General features: G+C 48.1%; 1 protein-coding gene across 2 annotated transcripts in view; it reads left to right on the forward strand.

Moving 5' to 3' along the window:
* The window catches only part of TRPM4 (transient receptor potential cation channel subfamily M member 4), an 864,058-nt gene that overhangs the window by 712,477 nt on the left and 128,482 nt on the right, over positions 1–23,099 (forward strand). For both annotated transcript variants that reach the window (XM_077457078.1, XM_077457079.1), the window contains exons 20-22: positions 3,683–3,851; positions 13,644–13,825; positions 19,753–19,885. In XM_077457078.1, coding sequence (XP_077313204.1) covers positions 3,683–3,851; positions 13,644–13,825; positions 19,753–19,885 — 484 coding nt within the window. The remainder of the gene's footprint in view (positions 1–3,682; positions 3,852–13,643; positions 13,826–19,752; positions 19,886–23,099) is intronic.

The following is a 23,099-nucleotide window of genomic DNA, read 5'->3' on the forward strand; positions in this document are numbered from 1 at the left end:
GCGCATGTCAGAGACACGAGCGTTGGAACGGGCCCCACCACTCCACCCACCGACACAACAAGCTTCACCAGCGCACTGCCAGTCTCCATCTTTCTAACCCAGCGCACACACGCAGTGCGCTGGTGAAGCTTGTTGTGTCGTGGGTGGAGTGGGCGGGGCCCCATTCCGCCGCTCCCCTTTTTCTCAATATACTATATACATTTTTAATCATCAGTATAAATTATTATCCTAACATTTTCTGTACTTTTTTACTTCATCATTATTACTTTCATTATATTTTACTACTCTTTTTTTCTTCTTAAGTTTGGGCGCTAGCATTCCGCCTCAGTGCCTTTCTCGTGCACACCAGGCAAACCTTCTTTTTGGGGCCTTAAAAAATCTGTGGCTGCATAGAATACATTGTTAAAAGCCTAGGGAAATAAATGTTATGGCTAACTAGATTACTTATGGATGATCAACCATTTGTACTATATGTATTATGTTGTCCAATTCTTTCATGATATGATTTTATTTAATACGTTTTGTTTTTTTGTTATACTTATTGGTGTACATGCCTCCAAAAGTCCACCATTTTTCTTAGCTTTTTTCACTATTGGATGTGGCACAACAAAAAAAATTTCTTTTCAATTTTCTCAGTCTAACTTCTCTGTCTAAGTTAGTGAAGCAAAATTAGAAAAATATATATCTAAAACAATTTTTCAGAAATAAAAAACTGATAATTGGCATGTGCACAACATGGTGGTGGCAGCGTCATGCTGTGGGAATGTTTTTCAGCAGTCGGGACTGGGAAACTGGTCAAAGTTGAGGGAAAGATGGGATATTCTTGAGTAAAACCTGTACCACTCTGTGTGATTTGAGGCTAGGATGGAGGTTCACCTTCCAGTAGGACAATGACCCCAAACACACTGCTAAAACAACACTTGAGTGGTTTAAGGGGAAAGGTAAATGTGTTGGAATGGCCTAGTCAAAGCCCACACCTCAATACAATAGAAAATTTGTGGTCAGACTTAAAGATTGCTGTTCACAAGCGCAAACCATCCAACTTGAAAGAGCTGGAACAGTTTTGCAAGGAGAAATGGGCAAAAATCCCAGTGGTAAGATGTGGCAAGCTCGTAGAGACTTATCCAAAGCGACTTGGAGCTGTGATGGCCGCAAAAGGTGGCTCTACAAAGTATTGAGTAGGGATGCACCGAAATTTCGGCCGCCGAAAAATATCGTCCGAAAATGTCCTTTTCGGCAATTTTCCGAAAGAGAAAAACGGCCGACAATGGAGCCAAAAATAGGGCGTGGCCTGGGTGGGGGCGGGGCCCCGCCCCCGCCCTTGGCGACGCCCATCATGGGGGGTGTATAATGCAGGAGAGCCGCCTCCGCCGCCTGTTTGATCACAGCGCCGGGAACATCAAAGCTTTCATTTCAATAGCTGTGTGTTCCCGGCCGCGCGCCGTCACACACAGCCCCTCCCCCTTGTCCGGGCTGTGTGTGACGGCGCGGGGCCGGGAACACACAGCTATTGAAATGAAAGCTGTGATGTTCCCGGCGCTGCGATCAAACAGGCAGCGGAGGCGGCTCTCTTCCCTGCACAGGCTGGCTGCAAAATGGCACGCAGGCACACTGGCTGCAAAATGGGACACACTGGCTGCAAAATGGGACACACTGGCTGCAAAATGGGACACACTGGGACACACTGGCTGCAATGAGACACACTGGCTGCAATGGGGCACAGGCACACTGGCTGCAATAGGGGACACTGGCCTGCAATGGGGGACGCCTCTTGTACCACGTCCTCTGTCTCTGACCATCTCCTGTACCACGTCCTCTGTCTCTGACCATCTCCTGTACCATGTCCCCAGTCTCTGACCACCTCCTGTACCATGCATGCAGTCTCTGACCACCTCCTGTACCATGTCACCAGTCTCTGACCACCTCCTGAACCATGCCAGCAGTCTCCGACCACCTCCTGAACCATGCCAGCAGTCTCTGACCACCTCCTGAACCATGTATGCAGTCTCTGACCACCTCCTGAACCATGCATGCAGTCTCTGACCACCTCCTGAACCATGCATGCAGTCTCTGACCACCTCCTGAACCATGCATGCAGTCTCTGACCACCTCCTGTACCATGCATGCAGTCTCTGACCACCTCCTGTACCATGCATGCAGTCTCTGACCACCTCCTGTACCACGCCGCCAGTCTCTGGCCACCTCCTGTACCACGCCGCCAGTCTCTGGCCACCTCCTCTACCATGCCGCCAGTCTCTGACCACCTCCTGTACCACGCCGCCAGTCTCTGACCACTTCCTGTACCACGCCGCCAGTCTCTGACCACCTCCTGTACCACGCCGCCAGTCTCTGACCACCTCCTGTACCATGCCGTCAGTCTCTGATCACCTCCTGTACCATGTTCCCAGTCTCTGACCACCTCCTGTACCATGTCCTCAGTCTCTGACCACCTCCTGTACCATGTCGCCAGTCTCTGACCACCTCCCGTACCATGTCGCCAGTCTCTGACCACCTCCTGTACAATGTCGCCAGTCTCTGACCACCTCCTGTACCATGTCGCCAGTCTCTGACCACCTCCTGTACCATGTCGCCAGTCTCTGACCACCTCCTGTACCATGTCCCCAGTCTCTGACCACCTCCTGTACCATGTCCCCAGTCTCTGACCTTCTCCTATATAAAAATATTTTTTAAAAACAGTCATTTTTGGTATCGGTGCTGTTTCGGTATCGGTTTCGGTTTTCAGCCTAGTGTATTTTTCATTTTCGGTATCGGTTTCGGCACCAAAAAAACCATTCGGTGCATCCCTAGTATTGAGTTTAGGGGGGTGAATAGCTATGCACATTGACTTTTTCTGTTATTTTGTCCTATTTGTTTGCTTCACAATAAAAAAATAAAAAAATAAAATCTTCAAAGTTGTGGGAATGTTCTGTACATTAAATTATGCAAATCCTCAAACAATTCATGTTAATTCCAGGTTGTGAGGCAACAAAACATGAAAAATGCCAAGGGGTGAATACTTTTGCAAGGCACTGTAACTATACTATGGTTGAGTGGCAAAATGTCAAACAATTAGAGTGAGTTTTGTTTTGAGACTAAATCGGTACCATCTCAAATTTTCATAAAGCAGAGTTATGATGGGTGACAGGGATTTTAAAATCTCCAAAGAACAACATTATATATATATTATTTTTTTTTTCCTCATATTTTATAAGAACCATAACAAAACTTTATTAAAACAATGATAAAATCCACTAACACCCAAAATTGTCACATCACCCATCGTTTTACAACAAGAAGATAACTGTATATATAAGCACCAATCATGCTGGCATGTCAAAAATAACTTGTATAGAAAGTATTGTGCACATATGCTCAACGGGTTTCAAGACCTGCTCTTCGTCAGGGATAATTCCTAGACCTTCATATTGAAAAATATAAGGGTCTTTACTCCTGTTAATTTTTTGACATATATGTCCCATTGCGGAGATTTCTTTCACTTCCTGTCCCAAAACAGGAAGTGAGAGGAAGCCCCTTCAAAGTGAGGGAATCCCGGATTGTCACCAGAAATAGTGTTTAATGATACATGGTACATGATTATGTTATTAAACTAAACAACTGTGGTATAATGTACAGGTAAATGGTATAATATATATATATATATTTTTTTTTTTTTTTATTGCAGCTGGAAAGTTGGCAATTGAAAACTGCACAGATGACCCTGTGGCTATCATGAATGAAGAGTTACCCCCATGTCCCAACACTTTTGCCAACTGGCTTGTGATTTTGCTTCTGGTTGTTTTCTTGCTTGTTGCCAACATCCTCTTGCTGAATCTGCTGATTGCCATGTTCAGGTAACTAATGTATATGGGGGTCATGTTATTTCATTATGTTCTTAAAGGTGACCTCTGCCCAAAGTACTGCTGGATCTTCATTGATGGATTATGTTTTGTGGCTGGTGGTAGTTGTGCTTCAATTTCCTCAGCTGTTCTCGTGTGGTGTTCTTCAGCTAGTAACTGGCTCACAAGGGAGAAAGGGAAGCACCTACTAAGGCTAGGTTTACACATGACTAGTGTAGTCTGAATGTTCCCCTTATATTATTCCTTACCCATACCTTCCCCTATTAGAAACGAGACCACACCATAGGTTGGAGTAAACTGGCCACAACAGCCTTTATTAAACATAACTCAAAATTCACTCCAATAACTTGTAAATATGAAAATATCTAAATATATATAGATATATAAATATAAATAACTTTATTACCATTAAACCACATTAAATAACATTAACTGCCCATTCTGGTGATCTCTGACGGTGACCCCACTTAAGCCAATACCAAATCACTGCGGTACACCTCACCAACTTCCCAAAGGCCTCCACCTGTGACCGGTCGGAGACAACTTCCGCCAGTGAACATAACCGTATTCCCTCCAACGTTCAGGAATACCCAGAGGGGCCGATCGTTAGATGAGCCCCCCACACCCTCAGATCCCTTCTGAGTACCTGTCTACCGTCAGAAACCACCAGAAAACACACCGCCAACACAGGAAAACCTTCAGCTGCCGTGACAACCGACGAAACCTGCAAAAGAAGAAAAGACCAGCAACAAACGACACAACAAAACAAACACATAACATTAGGGCGGGAGGGCGGGAAAAACTGCCTCCTCTGTGTCACGCTGGGATCCGAATGATCCCCTAAAGCCACACCCCTCCCTTTTATATGACCCCTCCCCTACACTGAACTTGCTTCCTGCAAACCTTTTTACTCAGCTCCACCCATAAAGCTTAACCCTCTGTGTCCCTCATCCACACTGTCATGTCCAGCACTCCTTATATCATTGCATTCATAATCCGTGCTTCTCTTGACTAGTGTAGTCTGAATGTTCCCCTTATATTATTCCTTACCCATACCTTCCCCTATTAGAAACGAGACCACACCATAGGTTGGAGTAAACTGGCCACAACAGCCTTTATTAAACATAACTCAAAATTCACTCCAATAACTTGTAAATATGAAAATATCTAAATATATATAGATATATAAATATAAATAACTTTATTACCATTAAACCACATTAAATAACATTAACTGCCCATTCTGGTGATCTCTGACGGTGACCCCACTTAAGCCAATACCAAATCACTGCGGTACACCTCACCAACTTCCCAAAGGCCTCCACCTGTGACCGGTCGGAGACAACTTCCGCCAGTGAACATAACCGTATTCCCTCCAACGTTCAGGAATACCCAGAGGGGCCGATCGTTAGATGAGCCCCCCACACCCTCAGATCCCTTCTGAGTACCTGTCTACCGTCAGAAACCACCAGAAAACACACCGCCACAGCCCGAAAGGGTGACCCCCTCAACCTTGAGGGCCACCCCACACCCTAAGAGCTATGTTGTATACCCTCCTGCAGACCCAATGACCAAAGGTCAATACCCACGTCCGACCCCCATCCTGGTTTTGTTGATGCTTACCATGGACCTAGCCCACCTCCACACCGATCTGCCCGCAATGACCTACCAAACCAAAATGGTACCCGGGAAGCGGACTCGTAAGTGCAAAACATCCGCCCTAACATCAGCTAAGATGTCCCTTTCCTTCCGTATGCCCAGGTCGTTGCCCCCTGCGTAAATGACCAACACATCCGGGGGCCTGTCCCTCATTGCAAAGCGCTCAACTTCCTTCATCACACGCTCCCACCGCATGCCCGGGAATCCCAACCACATCAACCTAGCCTCCCCCCAGGAATTCCCAACGGCCCGCCTGCCGGCTGAGCATCACCTCTCCCGGCCCCCCAGCACACGTCCAAGTGCCCTAGGATCCAAACGAGGCGTGAGGAACCTCCATCTGAAACGAAAAACATAACACAGAACACATAACAACCAACCAACGTAATATACCATAACACCTGTAACTCCCAACCCCATACTGCAAAACACTCCCAGCCGCGCCCCAGCTCACCCCAGGATCAACTGCGGCCGGACATACGAACGGAACCTCTTAGATTCCCAATGACCGATCCGGCGAACAATCGCCTCAGCCAGCCCACATCGGGCAGCCTCAGTGGCCGCCCCAATACGGAAGGAGTGCGACGAGTACTCCCGGTCGTCCAAACCCACAGTCCGCAGGCACCGTTGAAAACTGACACGAATTGCAACCTAGAGAGAAAAGAGCCCCCCGCATGCAGCAAGAAAGGCCCCCCCCCCCTCCAGCCGCACCGCCCGAAAGGCCCTTACCGCCACCACAGGGCCCACTGCCGAGCCCGGTCAAGGCAAACAGTATAATCACCACTCCCCTGCCCAGCTGGTCGGCTTGGACCTCTGCCACCGTATACTCACCCGATCAACAGCCACCTGTACATCCTGATCCAACAGCCCCACAGCACCCCGTTTAGACCGACACACCAACTCCCCAGTCCCAAACGCCCCATAAAACGCCAATGAAAAAGCCGCTGTGAACAGGATGGCCTTGTAAGCGGAAGAACAAACTTCCACAAGCCGGGAACAAATCGCCACCAAGTTATCACACTTCACCAGCCTGTGCGCCTCCCGACCTTTCCGTTCCCTCCTATACCCCTTCAAGGTTTGCCGCACCCAAAAAATCCGCATTCCCGTCCGGCTCTCCCCACAGCTTAAACAAAAATGCCAACCCCGCCAATTTCCGATCAATCGACGCAGGTGCCAATCCCATCTCAATGTTCCCTGCCACCCAATACAGCACCAACCAGCGCTGGTCGGAGCCCCGACCAACCGCTCCAACCCAACCATTCTGACCACACCCCAGAATAGGCCGCCCACGTGGACCCACTCAAAGACCCCTGAATCCAACCTGCGGCGACTACAAGGGCCTCCCCCACATCCACCCAGGGCAAGACGCCCTCGACTCCTCCGTTCTCGGCGCCAGATCCCGGAACTCGTCCCACTGAAAACGAGAGAGCGAGTTAGCCAAATAATTAGGTATGTGCACTGCCGAAACGTAAACATTGAGCCGTAAACACCGAAACACCAGCTGCCGTAGCAGCCAAATGGTTGAGGACCTGAACCACCCCCATGTCGTCTCAACTAATGCGCAACTTCATATTACGGAACTCCTCCCCCCACAGCTCCAATACCAACACCACCAGGAATAGTTCGAGCAGAACCAGGTTGCCCAACAACCCCGCCACCTCTCAAGATCGGGGCCAAGGTTCAGCACTCCACCGTCCCCGAAAATACGCCCCATAACCCGCCGACCCAGCCGCGGCAGCGACCAATTCCACATCGAAATTGCTCACTGGCCCCGACATCCACATGTCCCGCCCGTTACAAGAGGCTAGGAATTCAAGCCACGCCCGCAAATCTTCCCTGTGTTCCTTCCCGCAGACGCACAAAATGGTTAGGCACACTCACCCCGGCCGAGGCTGCCGACAGCCGACTGCCGAACACCCGCCCCCATAGGGATGATCCGGCAAGCAAAATTTAGCTAGCCCAACAGAGACTGCAGGGCCCTCAACCAGACCTTCTACTATCCTTGCATCTCCGCCAATTCCATCTTCCGATCAAGTAATTCATTCTCGGGCAATCGACACTCCATTGCCCTCGAATTGATCACTATCCCCAAAAAAACTCAAGTCCGTAACTGGTCCCTCCGTGTTATCCCCCGCCAACGGTACCCCGAACTTACCTGCAATGTGCTGCAACGTAGACAGAAAAATCGCACCCACACTGGAGGCAGGCGGGGCCCACGCACAGAAAGTCGTCCAAATAGTGGACGACCGACTCCAGGCCCGAAACGTCACTCACCACCCACTCCAAAATGAGCTAAACGCCTCAAAGTAGGCGCAGGAAATGGAACAACCCATGGGCAGGCACTTACTCATATAGAACTGGCCCCGCCAATGGCACCCCACATCTGCCTTGGCCATAAGAGCCCCGCATCCAGAAAGCCTGACCCACCTCACCGCCGCATCAAAAGACGCGTATGAGACCGTACACGCATCAGGGCCGATGACGTCATTGACCGACCCCCCTTTAGGAAAGGACCAGTGATGAATCAAGCGAAATTTCCCTGGCTCTTTCCCAGGAACTACACCCAGCGGGGACACCACCAGGTCGCCCCACGGTTGCACTTCGAAAGGCCCACCCATCCGGCCCAACGCCACTTCCCTGCCCCAGTTTTCGCCTACCACCCCCAGGGTATACCAAAGCCGATTGCAAGTTCCGGGCCACTGGCGGCACCTCCGCCAATGAACAAGGAATCCTGAAACCATCCCGAAACTCCGAAATCAACCCCAGCGCCGCCTCACCATCGGGATACTCACTCAGGAAAGGAAGCATCCTTCCCAGGGTTACCGGCGTCATCCCTTACGTGAGCAACATCGCCGGAACGCTTTTCGTTCCTGAAACAGCGGGACAGTGCGAGGGCGCCGCCGCAGCCGGAGCACTCGTGCTTAAATCGGCACGCTTTCCCGAATTTACAAGCCCCCCGTTAAAGGGCCAGCACACACCCCACTTTTTCCCGGCCGGCAGCCCTGAGGACAACACACTCCCGCCCCCCCCTGAAGAAACGGAGCAGGAGTCCGAGCCGCAGACATAAGCCTCATCCAGCGGCTGATGTCCTTGCGGTCCCAGCATAGTTCCGGCCGCACCGCTTACCGCTGCCCGGACTGTTCGTCATAACGCAGCCATGCCACCCCCCCCATACACCCGATAAGCCCCTCCAATCGCGTACATATAGCAGAACAACGCCGAGCCATGCTCGGGGTTCGTCTCCCCAATCATGCTAGCTAAGCCAGCGAACGCCTGAAGCCAAATGGAGAAAGTGCGCAGAATCAGCCGATACCTACGCTTCTCCTCGTCGTCCTTTTGGAACCGTCCGGCTTGACCCTATCCAAGTTGAACTTCTCAAGGGGGAGCAACGAGAAAATCTCCACATACTCACCCATGCCAATATTCTCCCGCACCTCCTGCTTCAGGCACGCCCCCACCGGGCCCTCGAATCAACATATGCTGCGCACCGGGCAGCATCCACAACCCTGACCACATCGGACCACGCCCCAGGTTCCGTGACCACCGGGGGGACCCCCGTGCCCCCAGGCCCCATGTCTACCACCCCCCCAGAAGCCGCAGCGGTCGGGGGGTCCACCACCGGCGTGGTCCCGGACCCCCCACCCCCCGACCCTGGGCCCGCAGCCATCCAGGGACCCACTTGCGGTGCCCCCTAACCCCCGGCAAACTTACCCACCAGGGCCCGCAGCCCCTCCAAGAAGGTCCTGCAGCTGTCCGTGGGCCCCCCCCCAGGGCGACATGCCCCACCCCCGCCGACCGGCCCTCTGCCCCCATCCCCTGCCGTTCTGGGATACCGGGTCCCCCAGGAAATCCCCCCAAGGCTTCCATCAGAACCAAAGGAGCACGTGACTTACCTGGCCGCACCGGGGCCTTGCCGACAGTCATGGTTCCGTGCGCTGCATGTGAAAATTCCTCCTCCTGCGACAGCTCACCCTCGGACTTGTCCTCCGCGGTGCGCGCCGGGGGCACCGCCATCCCCCTGGGCGAATCGCAGACCTCCTGGTCAGCGCGGTCAGGCGCATCCCGCAGTGCCTGTGGCCCCCGACCACCCCCGGCATGCTGGCGTCCAAGACCAGCCCTGCCAGGCACCTCGGTGGCTCTCTGCATCCCACCCGCCCCATCCCGGGAGCAGCGACCCCCCCCCCATGCCAAACCCTGCCCCCCACCGCGCGTGTCCCCACGCTGAAACCCCCAGTCCGAGGATCCCCCCTTCCGCCACACCCCCAAGGCGGCTAGACCCAGAGCCCCCCGCCCGTTCCCCCCCCCCGTACCCGGCGCCATTTTCCCGCGAGGTCCCGCCCCCCTCCGGTCGGCGGCGCAATGACCACCCAGACCAGGGAGAGCCAGGCACCTTCCTCTTCGCCGGGGGGACCGAGCGGTCGGCCCCCGGGCTCCGACAGTCACGAGGTGGACGAGGGGTAGGCCCCGGGGAAAAAACGCGCCGGAGGCCGAGACCTCCGCGCATGCAGCAGCGCCTCACCTGCATCACCGACATCCTCCGCGGTGTCCTCCTGGTCCCCGCTCGGTCCCGCAGCCACTCCGCTCCGCTTGCCTCCGCCGCCCGTCTCAGCCTCTTGAAAATCCCATCCAGGTCGGCCATTACAGAGGAGCAGAGAAAAACTGCCTCCTCTGTGTCACGCTGGGATCCGAATGATCCCCTAAAGCCACACCCCTCCCTTTTATATGACCCCTCCCCTACACTGAACTTGCTTCCTGCAAACCTTTTTACTCAGCTCCACCCATAAAGCTTAACCCTCTGTGTCCCTCATCCACACTGTCATGTCCAGCACTCCTTATATCATTGCATTCATAATCCGTGCTTCTCTGGTCTGGTGTAAATTTCTACTTAGTTTTCCAAAGCAGCTGTTCAGCTGTGATTTAGATGCGGTTCAGATGCAAATTTTGGAACTATCAGCCACTGTCATCTTTAACATTAGCTGGTTGTTGAGGAGTGGGAAGCCATCTGCCACATCCTTAACAGAGCTTCCCCTGCCTCAAAGCACTGGTATGTTATGGATTTTGGGGGGCCTCGTGCCATTTCTTTTTTTTTTTCATTTTGGTGTGGTGGTTCCCCTTAAAATCCAAGACCTGTTTCTTTTTTTACATTTTGGCATGAGAATCTCCTTAAAATTTGTACCAGATCAGAGAGGCCCTAAAATGGATTGGGGGGAATCAGTTTTTTTTTATTTTTTTGGATCGAATTTGTATTTAAAAACGGAGATGTTGGTTTCAGATGCATTCCCATAGAAGACAATGAGCCTGGAATTTGCATCTGAATTGCACCGCAGTTCTCAGAAAACACACATGACTTTTTTTTAATTTGCAGCAAATTTGCCCAGCTGCTGCACCGCATATATATGAACCAGCTCCATAGAAAGCCAGTTTGATTTGACATGTCCTCCTAAAAATCTAATGTGGTTCAAAATGCATCTAATTTGCATATATTTCTTCAGCTTTGTGTATACAAAGGAGCACGGGGGAGCTCATGTACATAATGGGGGTGGTAGTGACACAGCCCCAAATCCACAATGGCTCAAAAGTGATATGGTCCAGAAATATTTGGACGGAATAAAGGTGGATAAAGCACCTGGACCTGATGGCATCCACCCACGGATCGAGCTCTGTAATTTCAAAGCCATTGTATCTAATTTTTAGGGACTCATTAATAACAGGACTAGTACCACTGGATTGGCGCAGGGCCAATGTTGTGCCTATATTTAAAAAGGGAACAAAGTCTTTACCAAGTAACTATAGACCTGTTAGTTTAACTTCTATAGTTGGGAAGATACTGGAGAGATTAATAAAAGACCACATAGACGAGTTCTTGCAGGAAAAAAATATTTTAAGCAACAGACAGCATGGATTCATGAAAGACAGAAGTTGTCAGACAAACCAGATTTCTTTTTATGAGGAGGTAAGTAAAACCTTGGACAGAGGGGTGGCGGTGGATGTGGTATACTTGGTTTTTGCAAAAATGTTCGATACAGTTCTGCACACACAACTCATGTTTAAAGTAAAGTCTACAGGTTTGGAAATATCAGTTTGTAAATGGATAGAAAACTGGCTAAAAGAAGAATTCAGAGCGTAGTGGTTAATGATTCTTATTCTGAATGGTCTAAGGTTTTCAGTGGTGTACCCCAAGGTTCAGTGCTGGGACTCTTACTTTTTAATGTCTTTATAAATGATATTGGGTCTGGGATCAAAAGTAAAATTTCCATCTCTGCAGATGACACCAAGCTATGCAGTGGAATAAAGTCCTTACAGGATGTCTCCAATTTACAAGCCGATCTCAATGCTCTGTTTAATTGGGCGGCTATGTGGCAGATGAGATTTAATGTTGAGAAATGTAAAGTTATGCACTTGGGGGCTAAGAATATGCATGCATCATACTTACTAGGGGAGTACAACTGGGGGGATCCATAGTGGACAAGGATCTGGGGGTTTTGGTAGATCATAAGCTCAATAATAGCATGCAATGACAAGCTGCGGTTTCCAAAGCGAGCACAGTCCTTTCTTGTATTAAGAGAGGTATGGACTGGAGAGAGATATAATTTTGCCCCTGTTCAAATCATTAGTAAGACCTCATCTGGAATATGCAGTTCAGTTTTGGGCACCAGTTCTCAAAAAGGATATTGGGGAACTGGAGAAAGTGCAGAGAAGGGCAACCAAACTGATAAGAGGCATGGAGGAGCTCAGCTATGAGGAAATATTAGAGGAACTGAATTTATTCACTCTTGATAAGGAGGAGATTAAGGGGGGATATGATCAACATGTACAAATATATAAGGGGTCCATATAGTGAACTTGGTGTTGAGTTATTCACTTTACAGTCAACATAGAGGATAAGGGGGCACTCTTTACGTCTAGAAGAAAAGAGATTACATCTCCAAATATGGAAAGGTTTCTTCACAGTAAGAGCTGTGAAAATGTGGAATAGACTCCCTGCAGAGGTGGTTCTGGCCAGCTCAGTAGATTGCTTTAAGAAAGGCCTGGATTATTTTCTAAATGTACATAATATAACTGGGTACTAACATTTATAGGTAAAGTTCATCGGGGGAAAAGCGATTGCCTCTCAGGGGATCAGGAAGGAATTTTTTCGTGCTTTAGCAAATTGGATCATGCTCTGCTGGGGTTTTTCGCCTTCCTCTGGATCAACTGTGGTATAGAATTGGGTATATGTGATTGTATGATATTATTATTTTTTTTTATTTTTTTGTGGTTGAACTGGATGGACTTGTGTCTTTTTTTTTTCAACCTGACTATGTAATTATGTGAACTGAGCCTTAGTGTAGCATAATGGCTGTTTTATTAAATACGCAAAATTAGTAAGTCAGCAAGCTCATAATGAAGACCACTGTTCTGTGTGTGATGTCTCTGTGCTCTGGCTGACTTTGTACAGTATATACTGAAGGATGGTGGAAAGATGGTGCCTAGAGCTTCCAGGAACCACATTGGAATGCACACTGGTAGAGGTGACGTCACAGCATCGGATATAATTGGCTACGTGTTTTGGAGCGTCCACGCTCCTTTATCAATCCAGTATGTGTGCCAGAGAAAATGACAGAGATAATTTTCTCTGGAGCTTCTCTTTCTCACTTTTTTGATTTATTACAGAGACTGCTTCTGCTTTGGGGACAGCTGCCACGAGTATTATGAACTATTGACAGACTTTTTTGGACTATATAATATATGTTCATAGGGACAGCCAGATTGGATTGTGTGCCTACTATTTCCTTTCATCACATAGTAACTGACCCACACCAGAGGGTTTCTTAGTCTTCCAAACACCATGTTGTAATTGTATAAAGCTGGGTACAAACTGGAAGCTTTTCTTTTTTCGTTCAACCCAGCAGGTTAAGCGAAAGAAAAAACTAACAGATCACCATACCATGTCAAACAGACTGCGGAATCAGCTGATTTTCGAACAGTGTGCACCCAGCTTATAAGTCACAGTTTCACACTTTGATTTTTGTATGGAATAGATGTACTGTTATTATGTGTTTTACACAAGGAAGAACGTAAGATGAAGAATTGATAATCCTGATTTTGGCCATACTGTGCCATTTATCACCTGTGCCTTTCGTCTCACAGCTACACCTTCTCCAAAGTGCAAGGAAACAGTGATATCTACTGGAAGTTCCAGCGATACAACCTAATTGTGGAGTACCACAACCGCCCAGCACTGGCTCCCCCCTTCATCATCATCAGCCACATTCACACCTTTATCAAGCGCAAGATCCGCAAGGTGGAGTCACAGAAAATCAGACATTTCAGTAAGTAATGACTTGCAGATAGAGGCTGGGCAGTTTATTATATTTTTGGGGGCTTTGTACAGACCATGAACACACAGAAAAATGTGACAATTAGTATAATAAAAAAAGGGTTTCTCAGTGAAAGATTCCCCCCACCCCATAAACACATAGGATGGGGGAAAGGAAATTTAAAAATCCTGCCAGGCCACAGCACGCCACAGGTGGCTGCATACTATTGGAGCCTATAGCCGTGGTCTCTGTACTACATAGGTAGCCATTGTGAATAGGGTGTCAAGGAGGAAACAGTATGATTAGAATATGTGTATTTTTTTCTTTTTTAGCAATTTGGCCTTGTTTTTACCACCCCCACTTACCTAAAGTGTAAAATACAGCTGGAAGAGACTGCTTACATTTTGCATGAAGTTTGACACCGCAAATTTATTGTGCTATGCAGAGTTAACAGTTAGCACTTCCTGTAAAAAGCAGCAATTCAAGTCAATGGGGCCGCACTGTGAGCATGAGCCATATACATGGTTTGGGGTTGCAGTTGTAGCACCCTCTAGTGTGTGCTAGATGTAAGATTGGTCTTGTAGTGTAGCTTTGTTAGTGTAGGAACATTTTTGTTTGGTTTAGGGCTAAGCCTGAGCTGTGAATCTGGGTCCGGATTCAGTCAGGGCTGGATGACTCATTCTGACAGCTCCTCTGGTGCCTCCCCTTGATCTAGAGAGTGTTGTAAAAACTTGTAGAGCTATGGAGGGGAGGTTAGGAGGAACTGCCTGAAATATTTGAGGGCCTCAGCCAATCCCCCATAAAGGGGGCAGGGTTCACCTCACAAATAGGCATGAGCCATGCCAAAACAGGGGCAGTCAGTTGGAAGATGGAGATATAGTGCTGTGGAGACTGTCAGCGACCCTCTGGGGCACCCTAGTCTGGGGGGGGGGGGGGTGACCTTGGACCAGGGCTCGGATGCTGGAAGGATCCTGCCATAACACAAAGAAAAAGCCCTTCCTGGAAGCATGGGAGCAAGTGGGGGACAGTGCAAATAGAGCAGCACTACTGGGAACTTAAAAGGGGGGAGACTGCCATACATAGACAGTTCTCCATGACAGCACTGTGCCAAGTCTTCATCCCTTCCCTGGGAGATCTTCTGCAGAGTCAGCCAGGTGGGCTGATGTGAGTCAGTCTAGAGGACGGTGGAGGAAAGTTAGCCTGGAGGGCTAGTTAAAGGGGCAGATCCAGCCAGGTGAGATGATGGCAGGGTTGCCATCTTCCCACAGTATTTTTTTACTGACAAAACATGGAAAATTTACTGGCGGAGCACATTTTTTACTGGCAATCTGTGAAATTACAGAACTCCTATTGAAAACTAAAACGGTGAATATTTGAACAGTATAAACATATATGGAAACACTGACAATACCTATACCAAGGTCATTTGCTTGATTTACACTTAAAAAGTCAACACAGCATGAAATTATCAGCCCCTGATATTTACTGGCAGTTATAAAAAAAAAATCACTGCTTTTTACAAACTGTCAGTAAATTTACTGGCAGTTGGCAACCCTGGATGGTGGTGCTAAAATCAGTAGCCACAGGAGGGAGAGTGCAAGCTGATCACTGTGTACTGCTACACAACAAGGGGCTTTGAGTTCCTGCCTGCAAAAGACCATTGCTAAACCTGACTGTGCCTGTCAGATCCATTACAATGATTCATCTGGATTCTGCAAGCAAGTAAAGTGCAGGAGAAAAGTCAAGGAGGCTTTATATAGAATATGTATAGGAAGATGTCCCTGAAGATGTTGCTAAAGTGTTGTTGCTGAAGTCAAATAGGCATCCCATAATTTCCCATCCAAGTTATTAACTCTCAATAAACCTCAAAAACATTTACTAACTGTTCTGTCTCTGGAGTGCCTGTTAAAATTCAGTGTGCCTGGCTGTGTAAGAATGGGGTAATCCAGTTCATCTCCGGCCCTCAAGGGGGTGCACTACACAGTGAACAAAATCAACTTAAGCTGTGAGGAGGGTTGGTGCTTTGGCTCAAGCTCCTGTAAGCTGTATATATTGAGTTTAAAATGAAAGCTGGCACTCTACAAATCACTTTTTCAACCAGACTAACTGTGTAAGGCAGAGTAATACATCCATATAGTACAACATTGCTAATGTGTTTCAGCCGCAACATTGCTAATGTGTTTCAGCCGCAAGCGACCTTAAAGCGGAGTTCCACCCAAAAGTGGAACTTCTGCTTATTTGTCTCCTCCCCCCTTCGGTGCCACATTTGGCACCTTTCGGGGGGGGGGGGCGGTGATAGGTGGTTTGGAGCGGATACCTGTCTTTAGGCTGTGGTGAATTATGCCAGCAGCTCAGCGGAGCGGAGCCTCACGCATGCGCAGTAGGGTTGCCTGCTAGGTTTGCTTACCTGCAATGGTGGCGGCAGCACCTGACAGCTGATGGAAACAGCTGCGGTGCTAACATCGCTGGTCTCACAGGTAAGTGTCCTATTATTAAAATTCAGCAGCTGCAGTATGTGTAGCTGATGGCTTTTCATTTCTGCAGAAATGGGCAGACCTGCGCTTTAAGCAATGCTATGATTTAGGCCTCTTGCGGCTGAAACACATTAGTAATGTTGCATGATATGGATGTTTTACCCTGTCTTACTTAGTTCATCTGGTTAAATAAAGACACAAGTACATCCAGTTGAACCCACAGTGAAAAACAAAACCCCACACAATCAATAACCTCTATATACACAATCCTAAACTCACAGTTGGTACAGAGGAAGGCAAAAATCCCCAAAAAAGCATGATCCAATTTACTCCCTTGGGGGGGAAAACATTCCTTCCTGATCCCCCCATGAGGCTCGGATATTCCCTGGATCAACATTACCTAAAAATATTAGTATCCAGTTAGATTTTGTGCATTTAGAAAATAATCCAGGCCTTTTTTAAACAATCTACTGAGCTAGCCAGTACTACATCTTTAACCACTTAAGCCCCGGACCATTTGGCTGGCCAAAGACCAGACCACTTTTTGCGATTTGGCAATGCGTCACTTTAACTGACAATTGTGCGGTCGTGCATCATGGCTCCCTAACAATATTGATGTCCTTTTTTTCCCACAAATAGAGCTTTCTTTTGGTGGTATTTGATCACCTCTGCGTTTTTTATTTTTTGGGCTATAAACAAAAAAAAGAGCATCAATTTTGAAAAAAACGCATTATTTTTTACTTTTTGCTATAACATCCCCCAAAAATATATAAAAAAAATGTTTTCCTCAGTTTAGGCCGATATGTATTCTTCTACATAATAAGCGTTTATTGATTGGTTTGGGGGAAAGGTTATAGCGTCTACAAAATAGGGGATAGATTTATGACATCAGCTCGGGGAGCGAGCGGGGGCGTGCCTGTGCCCCCTAGTGGCCGTTTGTTACCAACGTAACAACGGCGATTTGCGCAGCCGAACAATGCTGCCGCAGTACAACTGTGACGGATGGTCGGCATGCGGTTAAGGAGTTTATTCCACATTTTCACAGCTTTTACTGGGAAAACGCCTTTCCATGTTTGAAGGATAAATCTCTTTTCCTCCAGATGTAAAGAGTGCCCTCTTGTCCTCTGTGATGACCTTAAAGGATAAGTTCACCTTTTGTAACAGGTTACACCCATATTCAGGGTATAATATGTTACTGCTGCAGCAGCCCCCGCACCCGATTCCCCATTGTGATAGCGGGCTGGGGATCTTCTCCCCAGACTAGCAGTCACATTGTAAAAAAAAAAACTGAAGTGGAACAGGAATCCTCTGCATATTTGCAGCTAAGGCTAGGGCAAAAACAGTAATTGCTTTTTTAATAAATTTTTTGAAGCTTGCTGACCATACAAGTTTATTGGAGTTGGTTTGGATTAGACAGGCTAGCCCTACTTAGGGTTATCACCTTTTCGCCAAGCCAAACCTGAACACTTTAGCGGCGCACTGCAACTTGTTTTGTAGTACATGCTATAGGATTGTAGGAGACTTGGGACACCTTTCACTTACCCAAGGAGAGTAGTAAGGAGGCGCGCATAGCGCGCTGCAGTGAACAGTGGCTGTGGCCAAATTGTGTTAACAGTGGAGAGGGGGGTGGACTTAAAGGGGTAGTGTCAGTCAGTGGGGCAGAGTGCGGTGTCAGTGGACGGTGGACCCTGGAAATACCAGCATGACAGTTCCACACTGGAGAGCTTGTGGACTGAACTGCAGGAAAGTAAAGACCCTCAGCTCTGCACTACCCCAGCAGTCTGTGTCCCCTTAGCTTGCTCGGCAGGCTCTCTGTGTCTGTTCCTCTCTCTTTCTGGATAGGTCACATGATCAGCTTGCAGAGGGGAAGAGCCGAGGCTGTGTGTCTGCAGGACGGCTGTGAGGGGGGAGAGACGGCAGTGCCTACTCCATGCAATGTGTCACAACTTAAGTTACACAGCGCCGGGCATTGCAGGCAGGGAGACACCTGCACGGGGAACCCCAATACAGAGAATAATAGGAGACTCCTCAGCACTGTGTCCGGGGCTCAGGCGGACTGATCCCCAGACACAGGATTCAAAACCCGTACTGTACCGGTGAATCCCGGAGGGGTGGCAACCCTAGCCCTACTTTGCTTGGGGAATGGTCAGGATGTGGTTTAAAATATAGTGCTTTAAAGTGATAGTAAGCAGCAGCATTGGAAAAAAAGGCACCTTATGAAATACTTAACTTAGAAAAAAGTCCTCCAGCGATGCGCTGTCACTTCTGACAGGGCTTCCATTCTCACCTACTTGTCTTTCTGGGTGTGCGGGCTCCAGCAGCTTGAATGTCCAAGTTGCGGTGATGTTACTCCCGCGCAGCGCTCTGAAGAAGCGGCATGTGGTGACATTGACCGGCTACCAAAAAAACGAATATCTTCTAAACAGTGCATGTTTAGGAGATATTCATTTTACCTACAGGTAAGCTTTATTATAAGCTTACCTGTAGGTAAAAATCACAAAGTGGACTTAACTAACACTTAAAAGGCTAAGTTTACCTTTCATAACATGTTACACCCATATCCAGGATGTAACATGTTACTAAATGAGCAACCCCCCCCAATCTCCTGGGGCTAGGGATCTTCTTCCTGCACCTGCTGTTACAGTTTTACAAAAAGAGGCTGTGCAGGGCTTCCTCCACCTGGCAAGGCCATTTGAGTTGAAAATGGGAGAACTACAGGTACCTACTACCACCGCTGTCGGCTTGTAGCTCACAATTAACTACTAGGGCGTGGTTGATCACTCTAGTATTTCATTGCTTCTATCAGTATGTAACTGCCTGCCGCAGGTGCAATGCTTTGCAGGCATCTAAAAAAAAAAATTGAATGCGCATTTTTTAGCTGCAAAAAGATATGCATTTATTTTTTTATTTTTTTTTACAAAGGTGAACATATCCTATAAAGTGAATAACTCTACACCAAGTTCACTATATGGACCACTTATGTATTTATACATGTTGACCATATCCCCCATAATCTCCTTCTCAAAAGAGAATAAATGCAGTTCAGCTAATCTTTCCTCATAGCTTTAGATTATCTTTAGGGTCTTCAGTAAAGCAATTTTTACAGTCCTGCAGTGGAGTGCTGTTATTTCATCTTACACTAGCGGTTGCAGTGCGTTAGCCACATTATAAAATGCTGCTTGGCAAAAAAAAAAAAGAAGAAAAACAGGCATTCAGGAGGTGATGGGATTGCCTCCTGAACACCTGACAGTGGCTTTTGGCTTGTGTGATCCTAGTCTAACAGTCGCAATACTACATCAACACCACAAGAGTGATCATTTAAAAAATATATTTCTAAACAAGATGCTGATTTCTGTGTTTTTGGTGAATTCAGAAAGAGTGAACAGATTGAGACTGACTGAGGTTTCTTTTTACTTTAAACCCTAGCATTGTACACGTGCCAATAAGTTACATTTTGTTTTGTAGTGTTGGAATTGAAGGAGCCTCTAGATAGCAGGATGCTAACATGGGAGGCTGTTCAGAAGGAGAACTACCTGGTGAATATCGCCAAACACAAGAGAGACAGTGACACAGAGCGCCTCAGACGAACCTCACAAAAGTAAGGAATTAAAATTGCAGCTCAGCAAATTCCATTTTTGCAGCACCAAAATATGTGCTGTTTTGTAATAAATGAGAGGAAATCATTGTTAAGAAATGTAGATGGAGATTTAACCACTTGCTGGGCACTTAAACCCCCCTCCTGCCAGACCAATTTTGAGCTTTCAGCACTCACACTTTAAATTACAATTACTCAGTCAGGAAAATCTGTATCAAAATTATTTTTTTGTCCTTTTTTTCATACAAATAGCTTTCTTTTGGTGGTATTTGATTGCATATAAATAGGTTGCGCTCATATATAACATGAGTGATCACAGAAAATGAAATAAAATGCAAGTGAGGTACAAATATAAGTCTGCATATAAGGACTCTTCATAAAGAGAGGTGAAAAAATAGGATTTTTGTACTCACCGTAAAATCCTTTTCTTTGTAATTCACTGACCGACACAGCTCCTCTCTGTAACAAAATGGTTGTCAGCCCTATCACTGGAGATAACTAGACAAGTTGTAATACAACACTTCAGAACATTTAGTTCTACCCAGGGGGCGGTCCCTAGGCTACAAACCCACAGCCTGCTCTAACAGAACTCAGTACGTCAACAAGCAGTATAACATAAAGAGCAAAAGGAGGGGTGGGTGCTGTGTCGGTCGGGGAATTACAGAGAAAAGGATTTTACGGTGAGTACAAAAATCCTATTTTCTCTTATATTCACCGACCGACACAGCTCCTCTCTGTAACAAAATGGGATGTCCCCAAGCAGTGCCAAACGAGGGGTGGGAAAAACAGCATAAGAACTTCATCCACGATGGTAAGTGGGAACTAGTGAAACTAAACTCACAAAAAACAACAGTGTGTGGAAAAACCCACCACATAACCGGATATCCTCAACAGGAGAGATCCCCAAGACTGCAACCACTTGCGGAAGTAATGCAACAGTGCATTAACATAACAGTGCTGCGTTTTTACCGAAAAACCAGGAAAAAATATCGATTGCATACGAAATTGCAACTACACGGCCACCTGCAAAACTTTGTGGCCAAAACAGGGATCAGCCGATGCACTGACGTCTACCTTGTAGAACTTGGTAAACGTATGGACAGACGACTAAGTCGCCGCCTTACACACCTGAGCGGCCGACGCTTGGTGTCGGAAGGCCCAAGACGTTCTGTTTGCCCTTGTAGAGTGGGCCATGACCAGAAAGGGGGGGGGGCACCTTCAAGGCATAGGCTTGTACTACAATCTGTCTGATCCACCTGGAAATGGTGGCCGACGAGACCGCCATACCCTTCTTTGGGCCAGCCACCGAAACAAACAGTGAGTCTGATTTCTGAAAGGGAGCCGTGGCAGACAAATACACCTTCAGAGCCCTAACCACATTAAGAGCGTGAAGGGCCACCTCTTTGGGGTGCTTCGGCTTAGGACACAATGATGGTAATACAATGTCCTCATTGATATGAAAAGCCGAGACCACCTTCGGTAGGAAAGATGGTTGCGGACGCAACACCACCTTATCTCTGTGGATGACCAGATAAGGCGACTTGCAAGACAAGGCTGGCAACTTCCAAAACCCTCCTGGCCGATGTGATGGCAACTAGAAAGACCACTTTTGGGAAAGAGTCAACAGGGGAATCTCCCTGATACTTTCGAATGGCGGTTTTTGAAGGGCCGACAACACCAGGTTCAAATTCCATGGGGGTAACGGTGGACGCACCGGAGGGACAACATGTCGTACCCCCTGAACGAAGGTACCCACTAAGGAGTGCAATGCCAGGGGTCATTGAAAAAAGACAGCCAAGGCTGAGATTTGCCCCTTGATGGTGATCAATGCCAATCTCTGGTCTACTCCTTGCTAGAGAAACAGCAGGATCCTTGCTATGGAAACAAACGCGGATGCCATCCTTTCTCCTCACACATGGAGATGTAGGCCTTCCAGGTACGATGGTATATCTTCCGAGAAGAAGATTTCCGTGCCCTCAACATAGTTGGAATCACCGAGTCCGACAGACCCCGGTTCCTCAACACCTGACTCTCAATAGCCATGCTGTTAAAGCCAGCGATGGTAAAGCAGGATGAAAGTTTGGACCTTGAGGTAGAAGGTCCTCTCACAACGGCAGTCGCCAGGGAGTGTCTGCCACCAGACGCACCAGGTCCGCATACCAGGGCCGCTGAGGCCAATCTGGGGCAACCAAAATTACTGGAATCCCCTCGGCTTCCACTCTGCGAAGCAGACGTGGCCACAGTTTCAGTGGAGGAAAGCCGGAGATCAGCTGGTACTGATCCCATGGAGCCACCAGCGCGTCTGACGCGTCTGCCCACGGATCTCTTGTCCTGGACACGAATCTTGGCACCTCTGGATTGAGACGGGAGGCCAATAGATCCACATCTGGTGTGCCCCACTTCAGGCACAGCAGCCTGAATATCTCCGGATGCAATGCCCATTCTCCTGTGTACAGTATCTGGCGGCTCAGATAGTCTGCCAGTATCCTGATTGGACTCCCCTTGCAGACACATCGACCATGTGTGGAGGCACAGCCTGATCGCTCTCAACTCGAGCAGATTGATCGGCAACTCTGATTTTTTCGTCGACCAGAGGCCCTTAGCCGACTGAATCTCCATCACTCTACCCCAGCTGGATAGACTGGAGTCCGTAGTGATCACTGTCCATTTCAGAGGAAGGAACGATTTTCCAGACTGAATCACTGGGGACCCCAACCACCAGGTCAGAGAGTCCCTGACTGGCTGGCTCACCTAGATCTGTCGATCCAGGGACAACAGATTTGTCCCATTTCAACAAGATCTCCATCTGCAGTACTCTGGTGTGGAACTGGGCGTAAGGTACTGCCTCGACGGAGGCTACCATGAGTCCCAGTACTCGCATGCAAAACCAGAGCGACGAACACTTGCGGTGCATCAGCAGTTTTACCGCGGACCTGAGAGTCTGCAATTTGTCTGAAGGGAGAAAAACTCTTGCTTCCCTGGAGTCCAACAGTAAACCTAGATACTCCAGATGCTGGGTCGGCACAATTACCAACTTCTTTAGGTTCAACAGCCACCCAAATTCTTGCAGGGTCTGCATGGTGATCGCCACATCCTCCTCTAATTCTGAGGTGGAAGATGCTCTCAGGATGAGATCGTCCAGGTAGCCCAGGATCGTGATCCCGTGTTGTCGCAGCAACGCCAATACTGGAGCCAGTACTTTGGTAAAGACTCGGGG

Source organism: Lithobates pipiens, unplaced genomic scaffold (genome assembly GCF_037356315.1).
Source record: "Lithobates pipiens isolate NorthernLeopardFrog02 unplaced genomic scaffold, aLitPip1_a1.2 Scaffold_27, whole genome shotgun sequence".
NCBI lineage: Eukaryota > Metazoa > Chordata > Amphibia > Anura > Ranidae > Lithobates > Lithobates pipiens.